This window comes from Canis aureus, chromosome 18 (assembly GCF_053574225.1).
Source record: "Canis aureus isolate CA01 chromosome 18, VMU_Caureus_v.1.0, whole genome shotgun sequence".
Taxonomy (NCBI): domain Eukaryota; kingdom Metazoa; phylum Chordata; class Mammalia; order Carnivora; family Canidae; genus Canis; species Canis aureus.
The window spans coordinates 56,802,800-56,826,923 of record NC_135628.1 but is presented as its reverse complement, the minus strand read 5'-3'; the positions used below and the strand labels follow the sequence as shown (position 1 = coordinate 56,826,923).

At 38.1% G+C, this 24,124-nt stretch overlaps 1 protein-coding gene across 2 annotated transcripts in view; it reads left to right on the top strand.

Annotated features, from left to right (window-relative positions):
* CHCHD3 (coiled-coil-helix-coiled-coil-helix domain containing 3) overlaps window positions 1–24,124 on the top strand; it is a 278,408-nt gene that overhangs the window by 46,251 nt on the left and 208,033 nt on the right. For both annotated transcript variants that reach the window (XM_077857382.1, XM_077857383.1), the window contains exon 3: window positions 8,559–8,640. In XM_077857382.1, coding sequence (XP_077713508.1) covers window positions 8,559–8,640 — 82 coding nt within the window. The remainder of the gene's footprint in view (window positions 1–8,558; window positions 8,641–24,124) is intronic.

Sequence of the window (24,124 nt, the reverse complement as noted above, 5' to 3'; positions counted from 1 at the left end):
TTGATCCCGGAACTCCAGGACCACGCCCTGAGCCGAAGGCAGATGCTCAACCGCTGAGCCACCCAGACATCCCAAGATTTCTTTTTTTTTTTTTTAAAGATTTTATTTATTTATTTATGATAGACAGAGAGAGAGAGAGAGAGAGAGAGGCAGAGGCACAGGAGCAGGCTCCATGCCAGGAGCCTGACGTGGGACTCGATCCCGGGTCTCCAGGGTCGCGCCCTGGGCCAAAGGCAGGCGCCAAACTGCTGAGCCACCCAGGGATCCCCCCCAAGATTTCTTAATATTAAACCTCAAGAGCACAATTTTACTAAGACTACAATCTCTAATGGTAGGGACCATATGCCTTCATCTCTTTTAAGGCCTGGCATAGGATTAAGTCTAAGAGAATTTACTACCCAGTGAATTGATTGATTTCCCTAGTTTGTGTTATTTCTAAAGGTCACTTGATTTGGAAGAAAATAATTAAAAATAAGTTCGTATGATTGACCGTAGGAGAGCTTAAACATTGAAACCATAAGCTTATAATGAATACCCATCTTTCTCTCCTTTATGAATACTATGTGTCTGTAGTGGTGGCTCTAGATTTTTTCCTTTTTTAAAGATTTATTTATTAGAGAAGAGAGAGGGTGAGGGCGAGCAAGTGGGGGGCGGAGGGGCAGAGGGAGAGAAGTAGATTCCCTATTGAGTGCCAAGCTGGACATGTGGCTTGATCCTATAACCTAGAGATCATGACCTGAGCTGAAACCAAGAATTGGAGGCTCAACTGATGGAGCCACCCTGGCACCCTGGCTCCAGATTGTCTGGAAGGAGTGTTTGGGAGCAGAAACCCGGTGGCCCTGGTGTGTGGAGAGATGATAGAGAAGGGAGGGACACTTGTCTTGGATTTCTTTTTTTGAGTAGTCGTTAAACTTTTTATTTATATTGTATGTGATTTTACAGTATGTATATTCCTTCTAAATCTTCCCAAGCTACCTCAAAAGTTGATGACTTCTGTAACAACTGATGTTTGATTCTACAAATCAAACAGTTTATATTTCTTTATTGAATGTCTGTATGCCTAGCACAGCCTGTACAGTATTGTTCCTTCCCCCATTACCTCTCCCTCTTTTGTTTTTGCTTTGTCTGTGAAGCCTAGAGGCTGTTTTTGGTCATTTGCTGGGTGGGTATCTGATAGAGTCTTCAAATGAGCAGCGTCACTTCAAGCAACTGACCAACTGACCATATATGTTGTCAGTGATCTACTGTTTTATTCCTTTACCTTTATTTATTTTATTTTTTAAAAATATTTTATTTATTTATTCATGAGAGACACACAGAGTGGGGAGCAGGCTCCATGCAGGGAGCCTGACATGGGACTTGATCCTGGGACTCCAGAATCACACCCTGGGCCTAAGGCAGGCGCTCAGCCGCTGAGCCACCCAGGCATCCTATCCTTTACCTTTATTTTAGTGGGCTTTTTAGGGGATGTGGGGGCTCAAGCATGAATTCTATCCCATGGGTTCCCATTTAACACGGCTGTATTCCAGAGGAGGGGCGGTTAGAGATTTTATGGTTTCAGCCCTCAGGTTTACAGATGAACTAACCATGGCCTAAAGCAGTCGTGTGTTTTTGAGCAAAATCACAAAAACCAGTTATGGCAAAGCCTGGACTAATTGGGAACCCCCTTCATTTCCAGCTTGATCTTCTGTGCATTTCACGGGTCTTTTCAAAGAAATGCTTGAGTATGGCCACACAAAGGACTACTGAAATGAAATGGAAACAGGTTGGGTGGTTTTGATACTTTATTTGGGATTGAAGATTTAATGCTGTTTAATTTATAGTTTTATCCCCAGTGAACTAAACACATCCATTTATGAAACAAAAAAAAAATTAAGCTATGCATCAAAAAGCAATATCCAGAGGTAATTATTATTTTTTAATTTAAATTATAGATCTTATTTTCCTTGAGGCTTTGTGGGGTCTTGCCACTATTATTCAGGATATTGAGACATGAAATACTAGATGTATCTGATTCTCAATACTGGTTTTATGAATTATCTACTTAAAAATGTGGAAACTGTAGCATGTGACTGATGAGCTTGTCTGTTGCTCTACAGCTTCTGCGGACTGGTATTGATGTGTGTTTTCCCATAGAATGGAACGTGGAGCTGCTTTCTGTGAGTGCTGGGTGTGAAGCAAACAATAAAATGGACATTATTTGCATATTATGCCGTTTCAATCAGAAATTTACAAAAGTATAAAATCGTGATGGAGCAGTAATACAATGAAATAAACCATTAACTTGATGCTGCTAATGTTTGGATTGCCATACCCTGTACCACTGTGCCTTCTGAGTCAATATTTATGGTTTTGAATGTGCCTTTAAGGATTTCATTCCAACACTGTCATTAACTGTAACATATAGGTAGCCTCAATTACTCTGCCAGGTATCTTGACAGACGGCGGTGTTTATTTATTTATTTTTTTGGAGGAAGTCTTAAGATACATTATCCTTGGGTGATAATGAATGTAACTGTCAGATGAACATCATACTTAATATACTCCTGTGTGTGTGTGTGTGTGTGTGTGTTTAAATCAGGTTTGTCTGCCAAGTAAATGGTGCCACAAATGGATAATGGCAAACTGTTACATGTTTCTTTGTAGCCTAAGAGATTTATCCTCGTCATCTTTCGACTCTTCTCCCAATCAAACCCTGTATCTTTTATAAGATAAGGAGTGGGACAGGATTTGTCCTGCAACCCATGCTGTGAGTCATTGAGTTCCAATATACTGTGTGCTTATTTCATTGAGTGAATGGATGCTTCCATTATTCTATTTAAAACAATCAGTGCCCATTTTGTATTAATGAATTTATTGAAATTCTATTTCTATGAAGCTGAAAGTTTAATTTGATTATGTCTTATGGTATAAGTTGTGGCTCAGCTGTCTCAATCCTGGCAGAGGCTCTGCCTTTTTCTAAAGTCTGCTGCTTGTGCTATGCACTTAGGTATATATATGTCCCTCTTAGAATAGATTTTCATAGTTTCTCTTCAGGGTTTTTAAATTAGCATATGAAAATAATAGGCTTTATAAAATTGGACATGACATGTATCAGCAAAAGGTAAACCAGAAAGAGAAATGGAGTAAAGAAAAAATCCCAGAGGACCTGACATTTTGCTAAGAGGCAAGCCATCACTTTTATTAAGTAACTTTTAGAGATTAAGAAATACTATAATTGAGGGAATTATAGTGTGAGGATATTGCAAAGAAAATGAAGAGAAGGGAAAGTCATGGTCATGTCCATGTTACAAAGGACGTTGATAACATCCCTTGAGGTTCAGGGAATCTATATAAATCTTGAATCATAGTTGCAGTGTCAGTTTTTTGTTTTTTCATAGATGATGTGGCATTCATAATGTTCTTCCATCTTTCTGTTCTCCACTCAAGGAACTATCTTGAATATAGTGAATCTCTCTTCTCATTTCTTCCTTCCCTGTGTTCCTCTAGTTTAACCAGTTTTTGAAAATGGAATTTGGACACAAGTCCTATAACATAGAAAGCAGGTGAGGCATAATGAATTTATGCTGCACTTTCTCTGAGAATTAAGACCATGGTATTCTAGTCCTAAGAATACTAGGATCTCTAATAAGTAGGACTTTCTTTCTTTCTTTCTTTCTTTCTTTCTTTCTTTCTTTCTTTCTTTCTTTCTTTCTTTCTTTCAGATTTTACTTATTTATTAATGAGAGACAGAGAGAGAGAGAGAGAGAGAGAGAGACACACAGGCAGAGGGAGAAGAAGCAGGCTCCATGCAGGGACTTGCTACCAGGTCTCCAGGATCAAGCCCTGGACCGAAGGTGGCGCTAAACCGCTGAGCCACCCAGGCCGCCCCCTCTTACCTGATCCTGAACCCAAATCAAATTTAGATTCTTAGAATTTCTTAGGAATTTGGGGTAACTGGGTAATGAGCACTAAGGAAGGCACTTGATGGGATGAGCACTGGGTGTTCTACTAAATGTTGGCAAATTGAATTTAAATTAAAGAAAATAAAAAAATGAACTCTTGGATAGAACCCCAACATATAAAGCCAATAAAAACAGCATTTTATCCTAATAATAAAAAAAGAATTTCTTAAGAATTTAAATTCTTAGAAATTTAGAACGTAGCCAAGAGGAGTAAAAGATTGCTAGGCAGTTAGTAAAGAATTAATGGATTGACCAAAACATTTGTTTAGAATGTTGTACACTAAAAACAAATATGACTTTGTTAGGAATTAGGAGCTGCTTTCAATCATACAAGTATTTGTTATTTTCAATAATTGTTTTTAAAGGAAGCATTCAAGGCCAGACTTGATATAACCAAGCAATTGAAATACTTTATTTTTTCTTCCATGTTCTGCAGTGTTGTGTTATCTACAACTAATTGAGAAAATGCCAGTATTTATGTACATTAAGATACATTTGCCATTGAGAAAGACAATGAAAGGATTTTTGTGGAGATTTTTAAAAGTACGGGATTCAAGTATGTGAAGAAAATACCCTTTTGTCTTAACACATTTTAAAAGGAAAGTGTTGTATGTATGTAAAAGCTGTGAACCATACTTACTAAGCTTGAAATAGGTTTGCAGATTTCCATGGCAAATCTGATTTATATGGCTTGAACATTTCTTTTTTTTTACTTTTTCTCATTTCACAAACTTTGCCAGTCCCTAAAGATCTTCTTGGAAACTCACTGTGCTAATAGGCAAGGTTGGCCTTTCCTGAGCTTCTCTGAAAGTAGTCCATCCTGAAACACTGACCTTTTAATTTAATAACAGTTTTATTTGAGAAAATGTTCAGATCCTGAGAGCTGAAAAGAGTGTTTTCAGAAAGGCCATTTTAAATAGTGGTCTCCAAATGGTATATCTTTTTTCCTTCTGTGCTTCAGACCAGGCCCATCGGAAGAAATAATGTATTGTTGCTTTCTGTATTCTATTGATTTAAAAACAAATAACATGAAACTTAGATTTGCTCAAACCCATTACTACACTGGTTTATTTTTCTGCCTGGGCTTTGATTTGCTATTTTAGATTTTAGGCTCTTGAATGCTAGGTCATGTTTTATCTTTTGTTATTTTAAATTCTCACTTGTAGCTAAGGTAATTCCTTTTTCAGCTGTGACCCAAAATTGTAATTTTTTTTTTTTTCGTTTTTCTTTTCCAGGAATAGCTAGGGTATTAGAAAGACAGCTGTGCTTTGGTCTCTTTACTGACCAAAAGTGATGTCAATCATCAGTCCCTGGGGCATGTCTTTTTCAGTGGCCTCAAGAGTTTCTGGCCCTTTGCATGACTGGTGCTTTCTCACTCCCACTTCTCTTCCTTGTGGCCTACCTAGATGACAGCACCATTGTTTCACACCTCACTGGGCAGGTGGTGGGGCTGATAGAATAGGCAGGATGGTATAGAGAAAGAGGACAGGCCTTGAAGCTACATTTCCTAATTTGCAGTCCCTCCTTCATGGCTTCCTTCCTAACTTCCCAACTGGTCACCATTTGGTAATGGAGACCTTACTGTTCCATTTTAAGTTTATCACATCTTCATAAAAAGCTCTCTGCTAACTTTGGCTTTTCCCGTAGTAGGAAGCCCCTAAAGAAACGACGTAAAATGCACTATGAAGACATGGAGTTACCAGCTCACTGAGAAAATGGATCCCATTGCTGCATACTCAGAGCTGGTATGCTCTCACCGAAGCCTAGTTTTAATTGTTTGAATGAAATTCATTTGAATTGTGATTGAGATTTTGATTGAATTTTGCCTGAGAAAAATGTTGCTGTGGTGATCTGAAAAAAATCCAGGGGGAAGCGGTCTGATTATACATATCAGCCTCACTCTGTAGATTCTAACTGGTATGGCAAACTTAAAGACTATAGTTTGTGTATTATCAGTTGGGTTAAATATTTGTTCAATGTTTGCTACTAATTAGAGCTACCAGCTGTGAGCAACTTGAAAAAATGTAGTGTGATGTTTTGCTTGTTTATGAGAGGTAGCTGAAAAGGTGAAAATTATCACTTTGTAGAGTGCATAGTCTAGAACTTCATAGCCAGCTGACCCCCATGTAACCCAGCAGATCCTGGTTTTGCATGAGAAAATCAGAACTTGGGTAGGTTACCTGATTGATCCAAAGTCTAGCTGATGGAAAAACAAAGACCATTCGGATCTTTGCTGAGCTATTACTGTGAATTTCTTTTTCTTTTTTTTAAAATTTTATTTATTTATTCATGAGGGACAGAAAGAGAGAGAGGGAGGGAGAAGCAGGCTCCATGGAGAAGCAGGCTCCATGAAGAGACCCTGAGTGGACTCGTTCCTGGGTCTCCAGGATCAGGCCCTGGGCTGAAGACAGCGCTAAAGCTCTGAGCCACCCGGGCTACCCTGTCTGAATTTCTCTGCTGGCGTTTGTATTATTTTAAATCTTTAATACTGAAAAAAGCTTTAAGATTTGCCTGAATGCAGACAGAATTCTGTTCTAGTTTTTTTTTTTTTCTTGATTTTATGTGACCTTTTCAAAGCTGAGACTTGTATCTTTCTCATCTTACAGACTGTGAAGTAGGAGAGATGCCAAACAGCAGCATAGTGTATAGTTCAAAGGGACCCTGGAGAATGTCCATAGCAGAACAGCCTTTTGCAGAAAACTGTACAGAGAAGCTAGGAACTTCCCTCCAAGGTCCTCCAGGTTGTTGATGGCCATGCTGGGATTAGATCTCAACTAGTATTTATTCCTTTCTCTAATTCCTTGTCCATTATTCTGTTTTTATTTTTTATTTATTTTTTATTTTTTTATTTTTTATTTATTTTTCTGTTTTTATATTATTTTTTTCGTTTTACAGCTTTATCGCGATGGATATACATTTTTATCCCATTCATCAGTGGATAGGCATTTAGGTTGTTTTCACTTTTGGAATATTGTGAATAATGCTGCTGTAAATATTTTCAGTTCTCTTGAGTATATACAGTGCCGGGGTGTAGAATTGCTAGATCACATGGCAACTGTGTTTAGCGTTTTGAGGAACTGCCAGAGTGTTTTCTGTGGTGGCCACTTCATTTTACATTCTCACCAGCACTTGTTAATTATTGCTTGTCTTTTTGATTACACTGGGTTTGAATTGGAGTATCATTGTGGTTTTGATTTGTATTTCTCTGATGATGGGTGCTATTGACCCATGTTTCATGTGCTTATTGGCAACTTGTATTATTTTTTTTTAGAGAAATGCCTGTTTCCGTCCTTTGCCCATTTTTAAATTTGTTGTCTTTTTGTTTGTGTATTCTGGATACAAGTCTTGTATCTTTGCCAGTACTTTCTCCCATTCAATGGGTTTGTCTTTTCACCTTGATGGTGTCCTTTGGTTCTATTGTTGTTTTCTGATAATCCCACACCTAAGAGAACATGTCCTTATGACTTTTCCCATATCTTCATTGTTATTGTCCAGTGTCAGCTAAATTTTAAAATACCTTGTTGTAATTCAGTTTTTGCATATGCCCTGAAGCAAGGCACTTTAATGTGGAGATCATCAAATAAAGTGTCCTGCTGGTTTTCCACCTCATAGACTCCACCATTTGAAATACTTCTTAGGTCCTGTGTGTATTCATAGATTCTCCCAAGCTTTTCTGGTGCTTTCCTCATCATGATTTTAGGTGGTGAGTTTCTAGCACAATGGAGATAGTCTCTGCTTATTTTTTATGGAAGACTCTTAAGGAACATATAAAATTTGTCTATTTTATTTGCTGTAAGAATCTTTACAAAGCATATCATACAACATCTTCCAATTGGAAAGACCAGATGTTTCAAATCAAGTCACCACATATTTAGAAAGCTCCAGCTGTCAGCACTTTTCTGTGTTTCTCTCCAATTGTTGGCACTTGACATTGAATGACATATTTTCCAAAAAATATGGCTTTAAAATTTTCATAAATCATAAATGCCTTTTTTCATAAATTATGGAAAAATGTATGTAAATACAATTGATTTTCTTCCTGTCACAAATGATTTTTTAAAGTAATTATATGAGGCACCTGGGTGGCTCAGTAGGTTAAGTGTCTGACTCTTGATCTTTGGCTCAGGTCTTGATCTCAGGGTTGTGAGTTCAAGTCCCATGCTGGGTGTGGAGCCTATTTAAAAAAATGCTTTTTGAAATGTTTAATTATCAAAATGAGAATAGTTCGGTGTCATTTTCCTGTCTGAAGTCCCTTTCTTACAGCATCTCCTCCCCTTATATGTGATTGTCAGACTTTAATGATAGGACATCATTTTAAAGAATTTGTACTTAATGGCTCAGTCCCCACTGGGCAGTAAGCAGCTCCTTGAGTTTATTATACATTTTGGCAGGTGTGGAAATTTCTAGGTCACCAGGGACCTTTTGATTAAATTACTCATGAAGTGCACTAATTGGTCTTTTCTGCAGTGCTTGGGTAGTTCCAAGGAGACTGACCAGCTGGCAGAACTTTGCCCATTAAGATCCAGTCTCAGCTTTGTTTTCTGGAGTATTTTCTTGCTTCTATATTTAAGAAATCACTGATTTTAATCTCTTCCCACTCTTTCTATATCCTAGTTTCTGATGAAGAATTGAAGAGAAGAGTAGCTGAGGAGCTGGCATTGGAGCAAGCCAGGAAAGAGTCTGAAAACCAGAAACGGTGAGTTTTGTGGTATCGGAGACAGATTTTGGTGGACTTTGGTCATAATTATGAAACACCTTTGGAGAATGATTGTAATAAGACCCAGTATTGTGTTTGGCTGAACTTCAGAATGTGTTGAGTATATGAATGTGGCCATTTTCAGTTTTGGATTGTGCTTTTTTTTTTTTTTTTTTTAAGATTTTATTTATTTATTCATGAGAGACCCACAGAGAGAGGTAGAGACACAGGCAGAGGGAGAAGCAGGCCTGATGTGGGACTCGATCCCAGGACCGCAGGATCACGACCTGAGCCGAAGGCAGATGCTCAACCCTTGAGCCTCTCAGGTGCCCCCGGATTATGACCATTATATCTCTTGTGTGGTTCTTAGCTGTATGATTACTGAGAACTTTCTTAGTATGTAAGAAGTAGTTCTTGAGGATTCTCCAGGCATTTCTTAGACTAGTTAGTTTCTTTCACCAGATGTCTTTATGATCGAAAATTGTACAGTCTACAATGGGTGTTAAGGCTTACAATATTGTTGCTCACAGTGAAATGTCATATGTTTCGCATAGTGTCCATATTAACATATAGCACCAGTTAGTAATGTCCTCACTTAAAAAAGCTGAAGACATTGCAGAAATATGTAAGGTTGAAAAATAAGATCCTCCGTAATTCTGTTCTATTCTTGAACATTTTATTCTTTTGTACATCAATGCAATTATTGTCATTACTAATACTACTACTTACAGCTGAAAGAATGTTCTCTGAAGTGTTTTTTGTAATAATAGAAAACTGGAATGGTTGCCCATTATGGGGACTGGCTGAATGAATTATGATACATGCCTACAATGGAATATCAGACAGTCAAGTGGTTCCTTATGTGCTGATTCAGAAGGATGTGGAAAAGCCATAATTTGAAGAAAAGCAATGTTCAAAACAGCATGATAATATTTTTTTTTTGGTAAAAAATACTACTTTTAAAGATTTAAAGTATATACTTATAAAAATATGTGAATACATTTTGATCCAAGATACAGTCAAGTGCTTCCCATCTGTGTTACTTCTGGAATTTGCATGTAGCAAAGAGTTTTATTATATAATCATGTGAATGTCTTTCTACTGTGAATACTAGGCACATGCCTACCACGTGTAGATGCTTAGTATATATTTGTTTTTATTTTGGATTGCTTAACTATTTTGTTTGAGAGAGCTAAATGTAAAGTCTTTGACTTGGATTCTAGTCCTCATTGACCACAGGACCTTTAACATATAATTTAACCTCTTTGGGCCTTAAAGCTTTTATTTCTTAACTGAGGGGTTTGAAAAATGTTCTCTAATATTTCTTTCCCTTTGACAAAGTGCTAAGCTACCACTAATTTGCTTGAAATGTGTGGGACAGGACATAAGTTTTAGATTAAGACCACCATTTTCTCAGGAAGGCTCATGGCTTAGGGTTTTAAAAAAATCAAGATGTAATTAGTCCTGGTAAAAGGGTCTGTGTGTATATTTCAGTAGTTTCTTACGCAGCACTTTATAATTACTTAATTGGGTTAGGTTGATGGAGTATATAATTAGAGAGTGAAGTTTAAATACTCAGAAAATTTCAGACTATTTTCATTAAGAAGCAAAGAAAATCGGTATGTTATGGTAGAATTTCTTGTCTTTGAAATTTTATTATTTTTAATTGAATTTTATTTTAATAAGGCTTTTTTGGTTAGACTCATATTTACTTTGCTTATTATATTTCACATAGGATTTTTATCTTCCTTTCTTCCCATATGGTACAATACCTCTTACTGTGGTGTTTTGTTTTTATGGTGTTTTTTTGCCCTTTGTTACTCAACTCCCATTTGCTCTACCTTGGTCAATGGAAGGGTGAAGGGCACATGAGATGAATCAAAGGTGCCAGTGAGAGCCAATTTCATATCTCATGTGGACTGGGGCTGGCAGCCTCCCTGTAAACTGAACAAATGACTATTGATAAGGAATTTATTTACCATCACCTTTAAGGAGAGTAGAGGGTAATACACCCTTTTTATTATTTTTTCTTAAGAAAAAATATTTCGTTTGAAGCCTTCTTCGTGAAAACTTTCTCCTGTCAAATCTTGGCAAAAAGTGTGTGTTCATTTATAGGATAGTTTTTGGTAGAATCAATAGCTGTTTCCTTTTCTTTTTTTTCTACTGGAGAAGAAACTTTAGAAAAAGTATTAAAAAAAATTTTTTTTTTGAGAGAGAGAGAGAGAGACAGCAAGACAGCACACACAGAGGGTGGGCAGAGAGAGGCAATGAGAGAATCTTAAGTAGATTCCATGCCCAGTGTGGAACTGACATGGGGCTGATCTCATGACCTGGACATCATGACATGAGCTGAAATCAAGAGTTAGATGCTTAACTGACTGAGCCACCCAGGAGCCCTGCATTAAGAAAGTTTTATGTGTAGTCTTTTATCATTCATTCATTCATTCATTCACATTCATTCATTCACTTATTTAAAAAGATATTATTTATTTATTTGAGAGAGAGAGGGCAAGCAGAGGTGGGGAGTGGTATAGGGAGAAGCAGGCTCCCCACTTAGCAGGGAGGCCTACAGGGGGCTGGATCCTAGGTCCTGGGATTGTGATCTCAACTGAAGGCAGATACTTAACTGACTGGACACCCAGGTGCCCTGATGTGTATGTAGTCATTTATTTATCTATCTATATATCTATCTATCTATTTATTTTTAAAGATTTACTTATTCATGAGAGACACAGAGCGAGAGAGAGAGAGAGGCAGAGGCAGAGACAGAGACAGAGGCAGAGGCAGAGGGAGAAGCAGGCTCCATGCAGGGAGCCCGATGTGGGACTTGATCCCGGGTCTCCAGGATCAGGCCCTGGGTTGAAGGTGGCATTAACCATTGCGCCACCTGGGCTGCCCTGTATGTAGTCTTTTAAAAGCAAGTTTTTGGAGTCATGAAGCATTTAATACATTATTGTATGTGTTGCCTTAATTGAATAAAGCCTTGTAAGCTGTTTTAGAGAATAGTTTCTTGTGCTGTTGTCCTGTTACTTGTATGCTAGTCCAGGTGCCCATGTAACCATAGTGAATTCTTAAGATCGGCACATAACACATAAGGAACCAAATTTGTGTGAAGAGGACTTTGGAAATCATATTTTTTTTCCTTACAGAATATTTCTTATTCTTGTTTACCCTTTTTATTATGGACATTTTAAAGCACACTGAAAACCAGAGAAGAGTACAGTGAGTCCCCAAGACCCATCACACTGTTTCAACAATTCTGGCTTCATCTCTGCCCCATTCACTTCGCCTGTGTGGTGAATGGTAAAGGAACAGTCTTTCTAATAAGCTGACTTCATGGCGGGGAAATAATCTGAAAGGTCTTCTATCAGGCTAGCTTAAAGAAGGACCTTTCTTTCAGTTGGATTTTTGGTCAAAAGACTGAAACTTACCTCTGGTTAACTTAGGAAGCAAGAACATTTTGAGGAGCATAAAGGATAGCTCAAAAGAATCAAAAGAAAGACAGACATTAGCTCGTGAAGAACTGGGTACTACTAAAACTACACAGTGGGGAAGAAGGAAGTCATGATGAAGGTTGCACAACAAGGGGAAAGGATGGAAAGGATGGTGGTGGGTGGCTCATTTTCATTGAATTGAAGATGTCATCGATTTTAAGAAGCATTTGGTGTACCACTAAGAAGGAAATTGCTGCAAATTATAGCATAATGGTTTATCTCTTAGAAGTTTTTTTTGAAAGAGCTCATTAAGATTTACTTGAATTTTTAAAAAACCTATCACTTTGTGTATTCATGAAAAAGGAAAATGTAAGCAAAATAAATAGGTGAAGACAGTGTTCTAGTCCTCAGGGGGGAAGATTTTGGTCCCCAGGAGACAAAAGACAACATCTGGAGTCATTTTTAGCTATCACAACTTGCCTGGTGTTATTGGCATCTAGCAGGCATGTCCAGGCCAGGGCTGCTAAATGTCCTGCAATGCAGAGGATAACCACCTCCCCACCCCAGACAAAGAATTATCTGGCTCAGTATGTCACTAGTGCTGCTAGGGAGAAACCCAGGGTGAAGGGCATCTTAAAATTTGCTCACACTGGGTCTGATTCTTCTAAATCACTCTTGGATTCAGGGTCTTGATATTCTTGTTCTGCACCATCCAAACCTTGGCATCACAGCATTCCTTGAAAGATCACTCCACTGTCATCCCCGGAATTTTTCCAGCCTGCTGACACACCAGTTGTGCAAATTTTGATGCTACACAGAGGCTGTGGCAACTGTGCATGACTGCTGCGCGGCAGACAGCAATTGTGAGTTGCTTTCAGGCGGGCGAAAACATGGAAGACTGGTTCTGGAACTGCATGCTGCCAGTACAGTCCACACACTGAAGGCTGGAATGTCTGCCAGGTTGGAAAGGACTTCCTGAGTGTCTGGCTCATGTCCCACCTGGTGCAGAAGGCCCCTTACAGCATCTCTGCCTGGCAGTGACATACATATTTAGGTCCCATTCAGAAATTGTTTAAACTGAAGGTATTTCATTAGCCCACTGAAAATGTACCTGAACTTTTCCTTTTATATCTCCATGCCCTTTAAACCTACATGCAGACATAGCCTAATTAAAAATTGCTTTATTTAAAGGTCTCTAAGACCAGTGACCATGTAGCTAGTTGTAAGCACTGTGACTGTATATGCAGTATTCTAATTTTTTTCCCACATCTAAGAAAATATTTACACATGGAATCCCAGTTCAGTTTATTTTTAGATCTGATTCTGTTTTATGAACATCTTTAATGGTTTGCTTAGTTGACAAGCTGATACCCCGAAAATCACTGACGAAATATTAGTACACACAGTAAAATTGATGAATCTAATTTGGAATCATAGTTTTGCTTACCATATCATCTCATGGATAGAATAGTTGTTTGGTGCATTGGGAGTCAAGAGTAAATGCCATGTCAGCAGTCTGTTTTTGCTGTTATTCTCTACTGCCTATTTTTGGTTATGGCTGACCATCCTGTATTGTAACTGTAGCAGGACACAGTATGCTACAGTTTGAGTATAGACTTTTAAAATGTGGTCTTCTTGCATCCTACCTACCTTCAGGAGTCAATCTCTGACAACAAGAAAATGTGACTACTTCTGACCCCTGACCTTTGGCATTTGAATTTTACCTCTCTCCCCATAAAGGCAAGTGAAAGTGTTTCAGCTTTAATAACCTTTCTTCAAGAAACCAGGAAGAAGGGGAATCGCTACGTGATGTTGTAACTACTGTGCATCAACCAAGATGACTTGCTTGCTGTTTTTAGATGAACATCATTTGAAATTTTAGCCCATTTTTAATTACTTGGAAAATTACCTTAGATTTGTGAGGCTTAAGATAATTAATTTGCTTTAGTAGTCATAAATTTTATCAGTATCTGTGTAAGTTGGAGTATAACCCAGTTCATTCATTTTTCAGTTTATAGCATCAGGTAAGGGCTTGTCATCAAAAAAGGGCTTGAAACTTATTTGTGCATTTAGTTTTTTATAGTTAAAAGTGAAATTCACAGCAGTGGTATCTTCTGTTTAAACTCCTATATAATAATTCATCTCAGTTTTATTATTGGTGTTTTCAGCCTCTGAAAGAAAAAGCTGGGAAAGGAAGGAGGAAAGAATGTACTGGAGAAAAACAGGGTATTGTGAGTTAGTGTCACATTGAAAATACATAAGTCTGAAGTCATTTACCTAGTGTGGTGCCTTTCATGTAGTGAGTTCTCACAAATGTTTGTTCAACTGAATCACTGGAGCTGGAACCTGACAGTCTTCTAGCAAGGACAATTTGTCCTATGACATATACATATATATGCTATGTTTTGTTAAAAGTAAAAGCAAATTACGCCTTTAAAAAGACATTTAGCTAGAAACTGTACTTACTTATAAACCTTTGTTTTAAAGTAGTGTCATGTTAAACATCACAACACAAACATTTATAAACACAAATGATGCATTTATGAAATTGCATATCTTCAACCTGTGTGTAATCTGTAGGTATATAGTAATTAAGAAAACCCAACAGTTTTCAGGGAATAAGTGCTGTTGATAACTGATATTTATCAATAGTTTATCATCAAAGTATAGTTTTTAAGTGACTTTAAAAGATCCATTAGTCAATATTTTCTCAAGGCACTCAACTGTCACAGGCAAATGAACTCATTTCTGACTTAGAAATATTTGCAAAAAAGTGCTTAAAGAAATTCGAGTTATCACTCTTCATCTGATGTCCAGATGTAACATGTACCACTCTGCTGTGATGTGAGCATATTTCCCTGTGTCTGGTTCCAGGAAGGGTAGCTGATGGCTTGTTGGCATGGTCTGTAAAATATTCCTTTAAATGAGCTGACATTTAAGAGCTCCTTCTGTAGTGTAAAAATCCCAATATAATAGAATTATTTCCTTATTGCGGCCTTTTTGTCCTTTTTAAATGCATACTGTATCGCTGTTGTTTTATACCTATCCCTTTTCTATGACATTTGCTTGAAAGTAGATAAAGAACTAACCAGTTCTTATTGCAAGAGGAAGATCGTGTCTTAGCCATCTGATATTTTTCCTTGGAAGATGATTAGAAGTGCTGTGTATGTACTAGGTATTGGAATCTTTCACCATCTGCTACTTTCATCTTCTCTTCAAATGGCACTTTTCTGTTTTTAATAGAGACGACTGCTTTCAATAACCCACTATTGTAGAAGGTTGGATTATCCAGTCTGTATTTTATTTACATCTCTTTTTCCAAAGCCAATTTTCTTTCCTATCTATGCTGTGTTGTTGTAGGATCCTACCCTGAATTCTGTTTAAGGAGCTATTTCTACATGGTTGGAATATTAACCATGGGAAACCAGAATTAGTCAAGCATGCCATAGAGATCTGTAACTTTTTTTATTAATCATAATAGCAGCAGTGATGTCCAGCCACTTCTTGTTCACATTTCTTTTGACAGTAATTACAGAGTTTTCTCTCATGAAGCCTAGTATTTGAAGTAATTTGTGCCAAAGTTGATTTCTACATTTGGAAGCTTCTAGGAATTGGTTTCTGAGTGTTCTGTGGTTGTAGTAGTTCTTGTTGAAGTTTCTGCATTACCAGTACAATCTGGGGGATGAGGGGGGCTTGTAATGTGCTCTATAAATGATTTATCATTCCTTCCATAACATTGACAATAGCATTAATAGTTTATCACTGCTTTATAAAAACAGATGACTGAAGTAGTCATATGTAAAGTTTCTCACTCAGCAGCAGAACAGGACTTGAACTGGACTGCCCCCTAACCCCACACCATCTAGTGCTGAGGTGATAGGATCATACTGTCCCACAGCATCCTATGAAACATTTATTCAAAGGAAGCCCAATGTGGAACTCCAATATAAAGCTGATTCAAGTGCCATCTGGCTAGGACTAGGAATGTAGAGTTCTTTCAGTCTTTTTTCCCCCTCTTTTTCCTTCCTGGACACCTGGGAATCATCTTTACAGGCCCTAATGCTATTAGGACTTAGTTTGAGAAAGCTGAGATCAGGATAATTTTCTCTCAAGTTTGGACATTTTGTGTGTGAGGAATATACTTATCTTATCCAAACAGCATTTGTTGGATGGATGCAGTTTTGTTTCTGTTTTAGAAGGTGAGTGGGCAGCAGCCTGATGTCCATTTCCGTGAGTCCAGAAGTCTGTATTGATGGACGGTGGTCCACGTAGGCCGGGCCTCACCCTGGCTGAGCCCTTAGTCCTCATCTTTCTGGAAGCCATCTGCCGGTCTTGCTGGTAATGAATGTTGTGTTAAGAAGGATGTAAAAGAATGTGAGATCCTCTCTATGGCAGTTCACTTTGGAAACAGTGGAAAAATATATGGTCCCCTCTTTCCTTTCTTGACCATAACAGCTTTGCCGATAGAGCCCTGAGCTGAAGAGGAATAAAGGCAATCAGATGTAAATTTTTTTCTCAGCATTGTAATATTTCCAAACATTGGCACATTTTGATGTTTAAGTAATAACCCCTTCCTGCTCCTTTCCTGGTTGGAGAAAACTGTTAAAGAAGCAAGTGGCTCATGTTAAGTTTCTGTTAAATATTTTTTTAAAAGAATTTATTTATTCATGAGAGACCCAGAGTAGGAGAGAGGCAGAGACATAGAGGGAGAAGCAGGCTCCCTGCAGGAAGTCTGATGTGGGATTTGATCCCAAGACTCCGAGATCATGTCCTGAGCCAAAGGCAGATGCTCAACTGCTGAGCCACCCAGGAGTCACAAGTTTCTGTTAAATATTTTGCTGAGAAGACCCATATTCTTTCACATTCCACTCATCCAGAAGCAGATGCGGTTTGGCTTTGGAAACTTTCTTCATGGCTTATAGATGACAGGCATATAGAACATGCACACTGGGGTCACATATTATCTGTTGTGAAAACCATTTCCAAGTACAGGACCTATTTGCCCAACCAAAATGAGAAAATTAAAAAGATCATAGGTGGTGTTTTTTATTATGTGTTTGGTACTATTCTGAGCACTGTATGTATTTTAAGTCATCCATCCTCCTACTGTCACTGCTACCCCACTTGTTAAACAAGGAAACTGAGAGGTAAAGAACTTGCCCACGCTTGTATCTAGTAAGTGCTGAGTCTGGGATTTGAACCCAAGTCCATGGAGTGCATGGACTTTATCATCCTGCATCCTGCCTTTTCTGTGTATACAAGGAGTATTTTCATTAAAGTTTTTCATTTATCATTGTGCAAAAGAATAACAAGCATTTACTTGGATTTTCACATTTAAACCATAGTAAATAAAAGATCACTCAAAAATAACCCCTGTTGGGATCCCTGGGTGGCACAGCGGTTTGGCGCCTGCCTTTGGCCCGGGGCGCGATCCTGGAGACCCGGGATCGAATCCCACGTTGGGCCCCCGGTGCCTGGAGCCTGCTTCTTCCTCTGCCTGTGTCTCTGCCTCTCTCTCTCTCTCTCTGTGTGACTATCATTAAAAAAAACAAAACAAAAAAAAAAAAAAAAAAAACAACCCTGTTGTGGGTTCTTGGTTACTGGATTTGGGCAACTGCTCAGGATCATCTTTTTTTTTTTTTTTTAAGATTTTATTTATTTATTCATGAGAGACACAGAGAGAGGCAGAGACACAGGCAGAGGGAGAAGCAGGCTCCATGCAGGGAGCCCGATGCAGGACTCCAGGATCATGCCTTGGGCCGAAGGCAGTGCTAAACCGCTGAGCCACCTGGGCTACCCTAGGACCATCTTCTTGCTACTTCCTTTATTTTAGGACCAAAATCTTTGGAGAATTTGTATTTAAAGTTAATATTCTTTATTTATGTAGGCTATAACTCCCTATTAAATGCTCATTTGTGTACATATTTTAAGCGATGGTGGTAATTTGAATTTCCTGTTAGCTTAAGATTGGTGTATTTCTCTTAATTGCTCAGTGTGGTGGCAGGGTGTGTGGAAGCAGGTGGTACTTTGCCTCCTGAACTTTAGAGATGTGTGTCAGCTTCCAGTCACTGAGTCACGTATGTGCTCAGCACTGTTCTGCTGAGTTCAGTGGAGTCACTTGGGCCCTGCATTGTTCCAGAAGTAATAAAGAGGCATAGGATTTACTTTATTTATTTATTTATTTTTTATTTTTTTAAAGATTTTATTTATTTATTCATAGAGACAGAGAGAGAGAGAGAGAGACAGAGACACAGGCAGAGGGAGGAGCCAGCACCATACAGAGAGCCTGATGTGGGACTTGATCCAGGGTCTCCAGGATCATGCCCTAGACTACAGGCGGCGCTAAACTGCTGCGCCACCGGGGCTGCCCAGGATTTACTTTAATAGATGACTGTGAAGTGGAAATTATTTTATATTTCTCCTTTTATATTCATCTTTAGGATTAAAAAAAAATTTTTTTTTTAAGACTCAGTTATTCTACTTTGTATTGGATCTGTTGCTTCATGTATTGGGTTTTTGGTTTGTAGTATTTGTTAGTATTCATTAATCTTTTTTGTAGTGGTCAAAGTATTTTGAGAAGTCGTCACATTTAGTTTACAAACTTATGTTTTTAAATCTGTTAGAAAATTACTGTTAGGACTACATGCCTTTGAAACTAGAATATAGAAATCCTCCATTGAGTAATGTGCAGGTAGCACAATGTGAGCAATTTATTATATACTATTTACAGCTGCTTCCTTACACATGCACTGTAGCTCCTTCATGCTTAAACCATTTCATTTGGAATTTTTTTCAAGTTATCCCATTAATGTGATTGTAGTGTGATTTTTGACATCAAGTATAAAGTATAATAATAGTTTATTAACCATTAATGTTTCAATGATTTAAATTTGAGTTCCTTCACAACTTCTTAGAATGGATTGCTTAAATTCCTTATTTCTTGGTGCCATTTTGTAAGTGCTGATTATATTAAAACAGAAATCCCTTAAAAATCTACGAATTACAATTTTGCTACAATTACAGTAGGATGATGGATTAAAACCAAATGAAATCAAAACAAAATGAACAAAAAAGGGCAACTGAAACCACTAATCCACTAATTTAATATGGGAAATGTCAATTAATTTAAAAACCATTACCCATACTCTGGTTTCTCTTCAAATCATTTAATCTTTCACCTCTTAAAAACCATTACCTAACAGTTTCTGCAATTTTTATTATTTCTATAGAACATAACATGGTAGGTTTGACTTAGAAAGGTAACTCCTCAAACTACTGAGTTTGGATGGATGGATGGATGGATGTTTATTTGTTTAAAATTTTTTAAAAGAAATACATCATATATTGAAGAAATTCAGATAATATAGAAGCATAAAAATTTGGTCATCTTTTCCCTTCCCCTCCCTCTCAGAAAACTGTTCACACATTCATACCAAATGGGAAATGTATTCTTAACCATATTTTATATGGTTTGTGTTTTGAACAAAATGAGATTGAACTATAATAATGTTGTATAACTTGCTTTTCCCCCCCTTGCAATCTTATATTGTAGTCCTCTTCCCAAGTACACAGTATACAGATCTTATAGATAGGCTTGAGATCTGATCATATACACCATGTAAGAAGACTTCACCTAGGAAAAGTAATATTAGATAATAATAACTAATAAGACCCAATGGTAATAGTGAACAGTTTTTGAACACTCCTTTGTCCCAAGCACTGGTGTAAGCACTTTGCACATATTGATCACTTAATCCTCCCAGCAGCACTGTGAAGGAGGTTCTGTTCTCCTGGTACACTCACATTGCAAATGCAGTGTCCAAAACAGAGCGGTTCACTTGCTTACAGTCACATGCCCAGAAAATAGAGAAGTTGGGATTTGAACACGAACAACCTGGAATCCGAAGTCATACTCATCACTACTCTACTTAACTGTGTCTCAGTCTTATTTTCTGGCCTCGTGGTGATGTTACGTATTATATATTAGTCTGAATGTTCTCTCTGAGGCTCTTTTGATGTGGTTTACTGAAGTCTTATGTTTTTCAGATTTCAGTACAATCAGTTTTGCCTTGATTGTGGAGCTCAATAAATAAAGGAATTTAGTTTTGAAAAGAATTCACAAGGAAAGGGATTTTTTTTGTATTTTTGTTTTTTTAATTCACATGACTATATTTTGAAATAAAACTGTCAAAATACTGTCAAATAGTGGATGAAAATTAATATTTCAGTAAATTTTATTGTAAAATGTTAGGAATTGTGTATTTCTTGATGAATATACCTGTCAAGTATGCAATTCAGTTTTTATAGACTTAAAGATAAAGAGCCCAAACTATTGTCCAAGTGAGTATCTTGTTATTTGTACAGCTCCAGGTAAGTTTGACATAGAAAGCACTTTCCTGAAACTACTGAAAACTTAGATGTTAGCCTAACAAAAATTGAGGGTAATATCAGATTTTTGATTACCAATTATTCCTCCTTCATTCTTCTTGCTTTTATGGCTCTCCTTTCCCTCTTATAGTTAATTAGCCCTGTCTCTGTGTTAGTATAGGTACTGCCAAAGCCAGCACATCCCTGTCTCTGCTTTTAAAATGTACTGCAAATCCATTACCTCTCCCCATTTCCATCCTTACTTAGTCTAAGCTAGTGGTTCTCAACTGGGGGATATTATTACCTGCCCACATCCCCACCCATGGGGCATTTGGCCACGGCTGGAGACCTTTACAGTTGTCACAACTTAAGAGGGTGTTCCTGGCATCTAGTGAGTGGCTGGTGACCAGAGATGCTGCTAGATATCCTGTGATGCACAGAATAATCTCCAACAACAAAGCATTGTTTGGTCCAATTGCTATCAGTGCTAAGGTTGAGAAACCCTGGTCTAAGCCGTTATCATTTCTCACTTGTGTTGTTTCAGAGTCTACTCCAAGGGAGACACGCTATTGTCCCCAGGTTCTGCTTTTCATAAAGCAGTAAGAGTGTGCTTTAAACATTTATTTATATTTTTAAAGTAATCTTTACATGCAGTGTGGGACTCTAACTCACCACCCTGAAATCAAGAATTGGATGCTCTACCAATTGAGCCAGCCAGATGCCCCTAAAAATGTATTTTAAAGCATGAGAGTTTATTTGCTTAAAATTTTGTAAGGCTTCTCATTAGATTCAGTACAAAGTCCAGACCTTTCCATGATCTTATAGGCCTCTGATTTTCTTTATATAGTCCTATGCTCATGCATCATCACTTACCACCCTCTCATTGAATGTTACAACGATGTCAGCTGCAAACCTCTATATGCCTCTTTGCCTGGAATACTTGTATGCTGTTTTTGCGTGCTGGCTCCCTCTTCCTATTTGGTGTTCTTTGCAGCTCCACAGAGAGATTTTGCTTGATCATTTTATCTAAATATTTTTTTTTTCTTGTCCTCTTACTCTGGTTATCCTTGTCTCTACTTTGTTTCTTCATAGCACTTTGGCTGTTGATTGACTGTCTTCCCTGGAACATAAAGGTCTCTGAGGGCAGAACTCATTGTCATGTAGTAAGTGTCAACAAGAATGCATTACCAAATTAAAATAATATTTTATGATTACAGCTAAATAGATGAGAATGGGATAGAATTTGTCCAAAAGGGAAAAGAGGCAGGAGAGTTATCATGCAGCAACAGCAGCTCCCACTTAACGATTGCCTCCTGTTTGCTAGGTGCTGTACTGGTGCATCTGTACCTTAGCTCTGCGTTCCCTGGGTGCCTTCTGACCAGGCTGGCTGTAGTCTGTGTGGCAGCCTGTAGGATGATGCCCTTCACATTTCCCTGGGATCTAAAGCTGGGCGGCCCCCTACACCAAATGCTATCCACAGTTTTGTCCTACAGTCAGAATGCAGCTCCAAGAGGCTGAGTTTCTTGTTCAAGAACATATAGAAGGCAGCATAAGGATTTGAATCCTGCTTTCTTCTCCAGTTGTTCCTCTTCAGTAACTTTTGGATTTTTTTAAAAAAAGATGTTATTTATTTATTTATTCATGAGAGACAGAGGAGAGAGAAGCAGGCCCCATGTAGGGAGCCCGACGTGGCCCGGGTCTCCAGAATCATGCCCTGGACGGAACGTGGCGCCAAACTGCTGAGCCACCCAGGCTGCCCTAACTTTTGGATTTTAGGAAACAACTGTGATTGTTCATGTCTTCCCCTCTAGTTGACTTAATCGGCTCTCAGTTTTTGAAACAGGGACTATATTTTTAATTCCAGAAGTGGCAAATTTTTTTTTTTTGGTTTCAGGTGACTTAGGCAAAAGTGATCTACTTTTCCATCCTGTTGTTTAGTCAGCATTGTCTAAAAGTGAAAGAGTGGCATTATGAGAATATGGTGTGGGCTCTGGACTATTTTTATTGGGTACTAAAACCTGAAAATTTGAACTACATGTAAAATATATACTGTGTCACACACTCATGCTTATGACTGATCCAGAGTATGTTTTATCCAAGTCTGTGAATCTTGAGTGTTGGGATGGAAGTCAGGAAGTCTGTGGCTCTAGCCATGAACCTCTCATTAGCCCCGTGGAGCCTTTGGAAGGTGGCCCTGTTTTCCTTCAAAAGGAACCCTAGGGCCACATGTATTTGTATTTTGAAAATTTGAGTCCTTTACCTGGTTTGGTGAGAGCTTTCCTCCTGAATCCTGAGAGATCCTCTCTTTCTCTGCTTTCCTCAGCCTTCCTGGCTCCTAAGAATCTGTCCATACAAGGTCCCCGGGGAGACCAAAGCCCAGGATGGCCTGCAATGGCAGGTTGTTCTGAGTGTCAGTGTTGCTGTGCACCTTGCTATTTGAATGCTGTCTTGTGCTTCTTGTTCTCTTGTATCCATCCTCCCACTACCTTCAATTGTTCCCCTCCTTGGTTGACTTTTTTGTTTTTTGTTTTTTCATTTCCAGCAGCTTGTCATAGGAATGACACACACTCAGCAAAGTCAGCTTTAGACAGCTTTTTGCAGACAAGAACAACAAATTCACCAGTCAGGGAGCAAAGTGAGAGAAAAATGAAGAACAGTATTAGGAAAGAACCCTTTGGGAAGCTGCACAAAAAATGTTATATTAAAATCGATACCAGGGCTTGACCTTTTGTGGTACTGTATATTTTAAAGCCTTCTATTGATTCTCTTTTAATAACATGTTTATTCTAGTTTACTGACATAAGCCTAGGGAGAATACAAAAAAGAAAAGATCAAATTCTTTATTATGGTGGTCATTTAGATTTGTCTCAGGCATTTTTCATGGCCAACGAGTGTTATCTTTATGTATTTAACATATATCATTCTTATACAGTATAAGACTGAGAGGTTATAGAAGTGGCAAAGTGATTTTTTAATTTATTTTTGTGGAAAATATGCCTGGCCTTGCTGTGTCATAGAAATGTGCCATCCTGCAGCCTCCCTTGCCCCCCCTCCCCCCCATTACAATTTCTTGCTTTTCTTGCATGTGTGCAGAAGACAGAATGGTCTCATTTTGAATTTTTTTCCCTCTGAAAATCGTTAGTAGTATGATCTGCCAGTTCTGGGACTATTTGGTGACAATTCTGTGCATAAAGACTGCTATCTTTGACTATATATAACTAATGGTAAAATGCCAAAAAGGGGAAATTGCCTTACCTGACCCTTTTGATCAATCTTATTTCAGAGACAGAAATATGCATTGCTTTTTCTGAGTGGCCATTCATTGTTTAGTCAGGAAGGCAGCCCTCTTCGGGGTGTTGTCCAGTGTTGAATTGATTGCACTGTGTTCCCATCTCCTCCAGTTTTTCCCATTAGGAGAAAAACAGCATTAATTTTCTTACCTTGTTCCAATGATTTTTCCCAACATACAGATATTAAGAGGTATCCAGAACAGCAGGAAGGACTTGAAAGATACACCTGGAAAGGTTATCCTGTAAATGGCAAATTAAATGAGATTCAACCTGGAGAACATCAAGTTAATAGGCTTGGGGAGAAATGGGATGCTCGGATCTAATTCACAGTTTTAATATAATAGTCCTGTTGTTTATGGGACATCTGATATCACATGTTGAGAAGCCAGACAG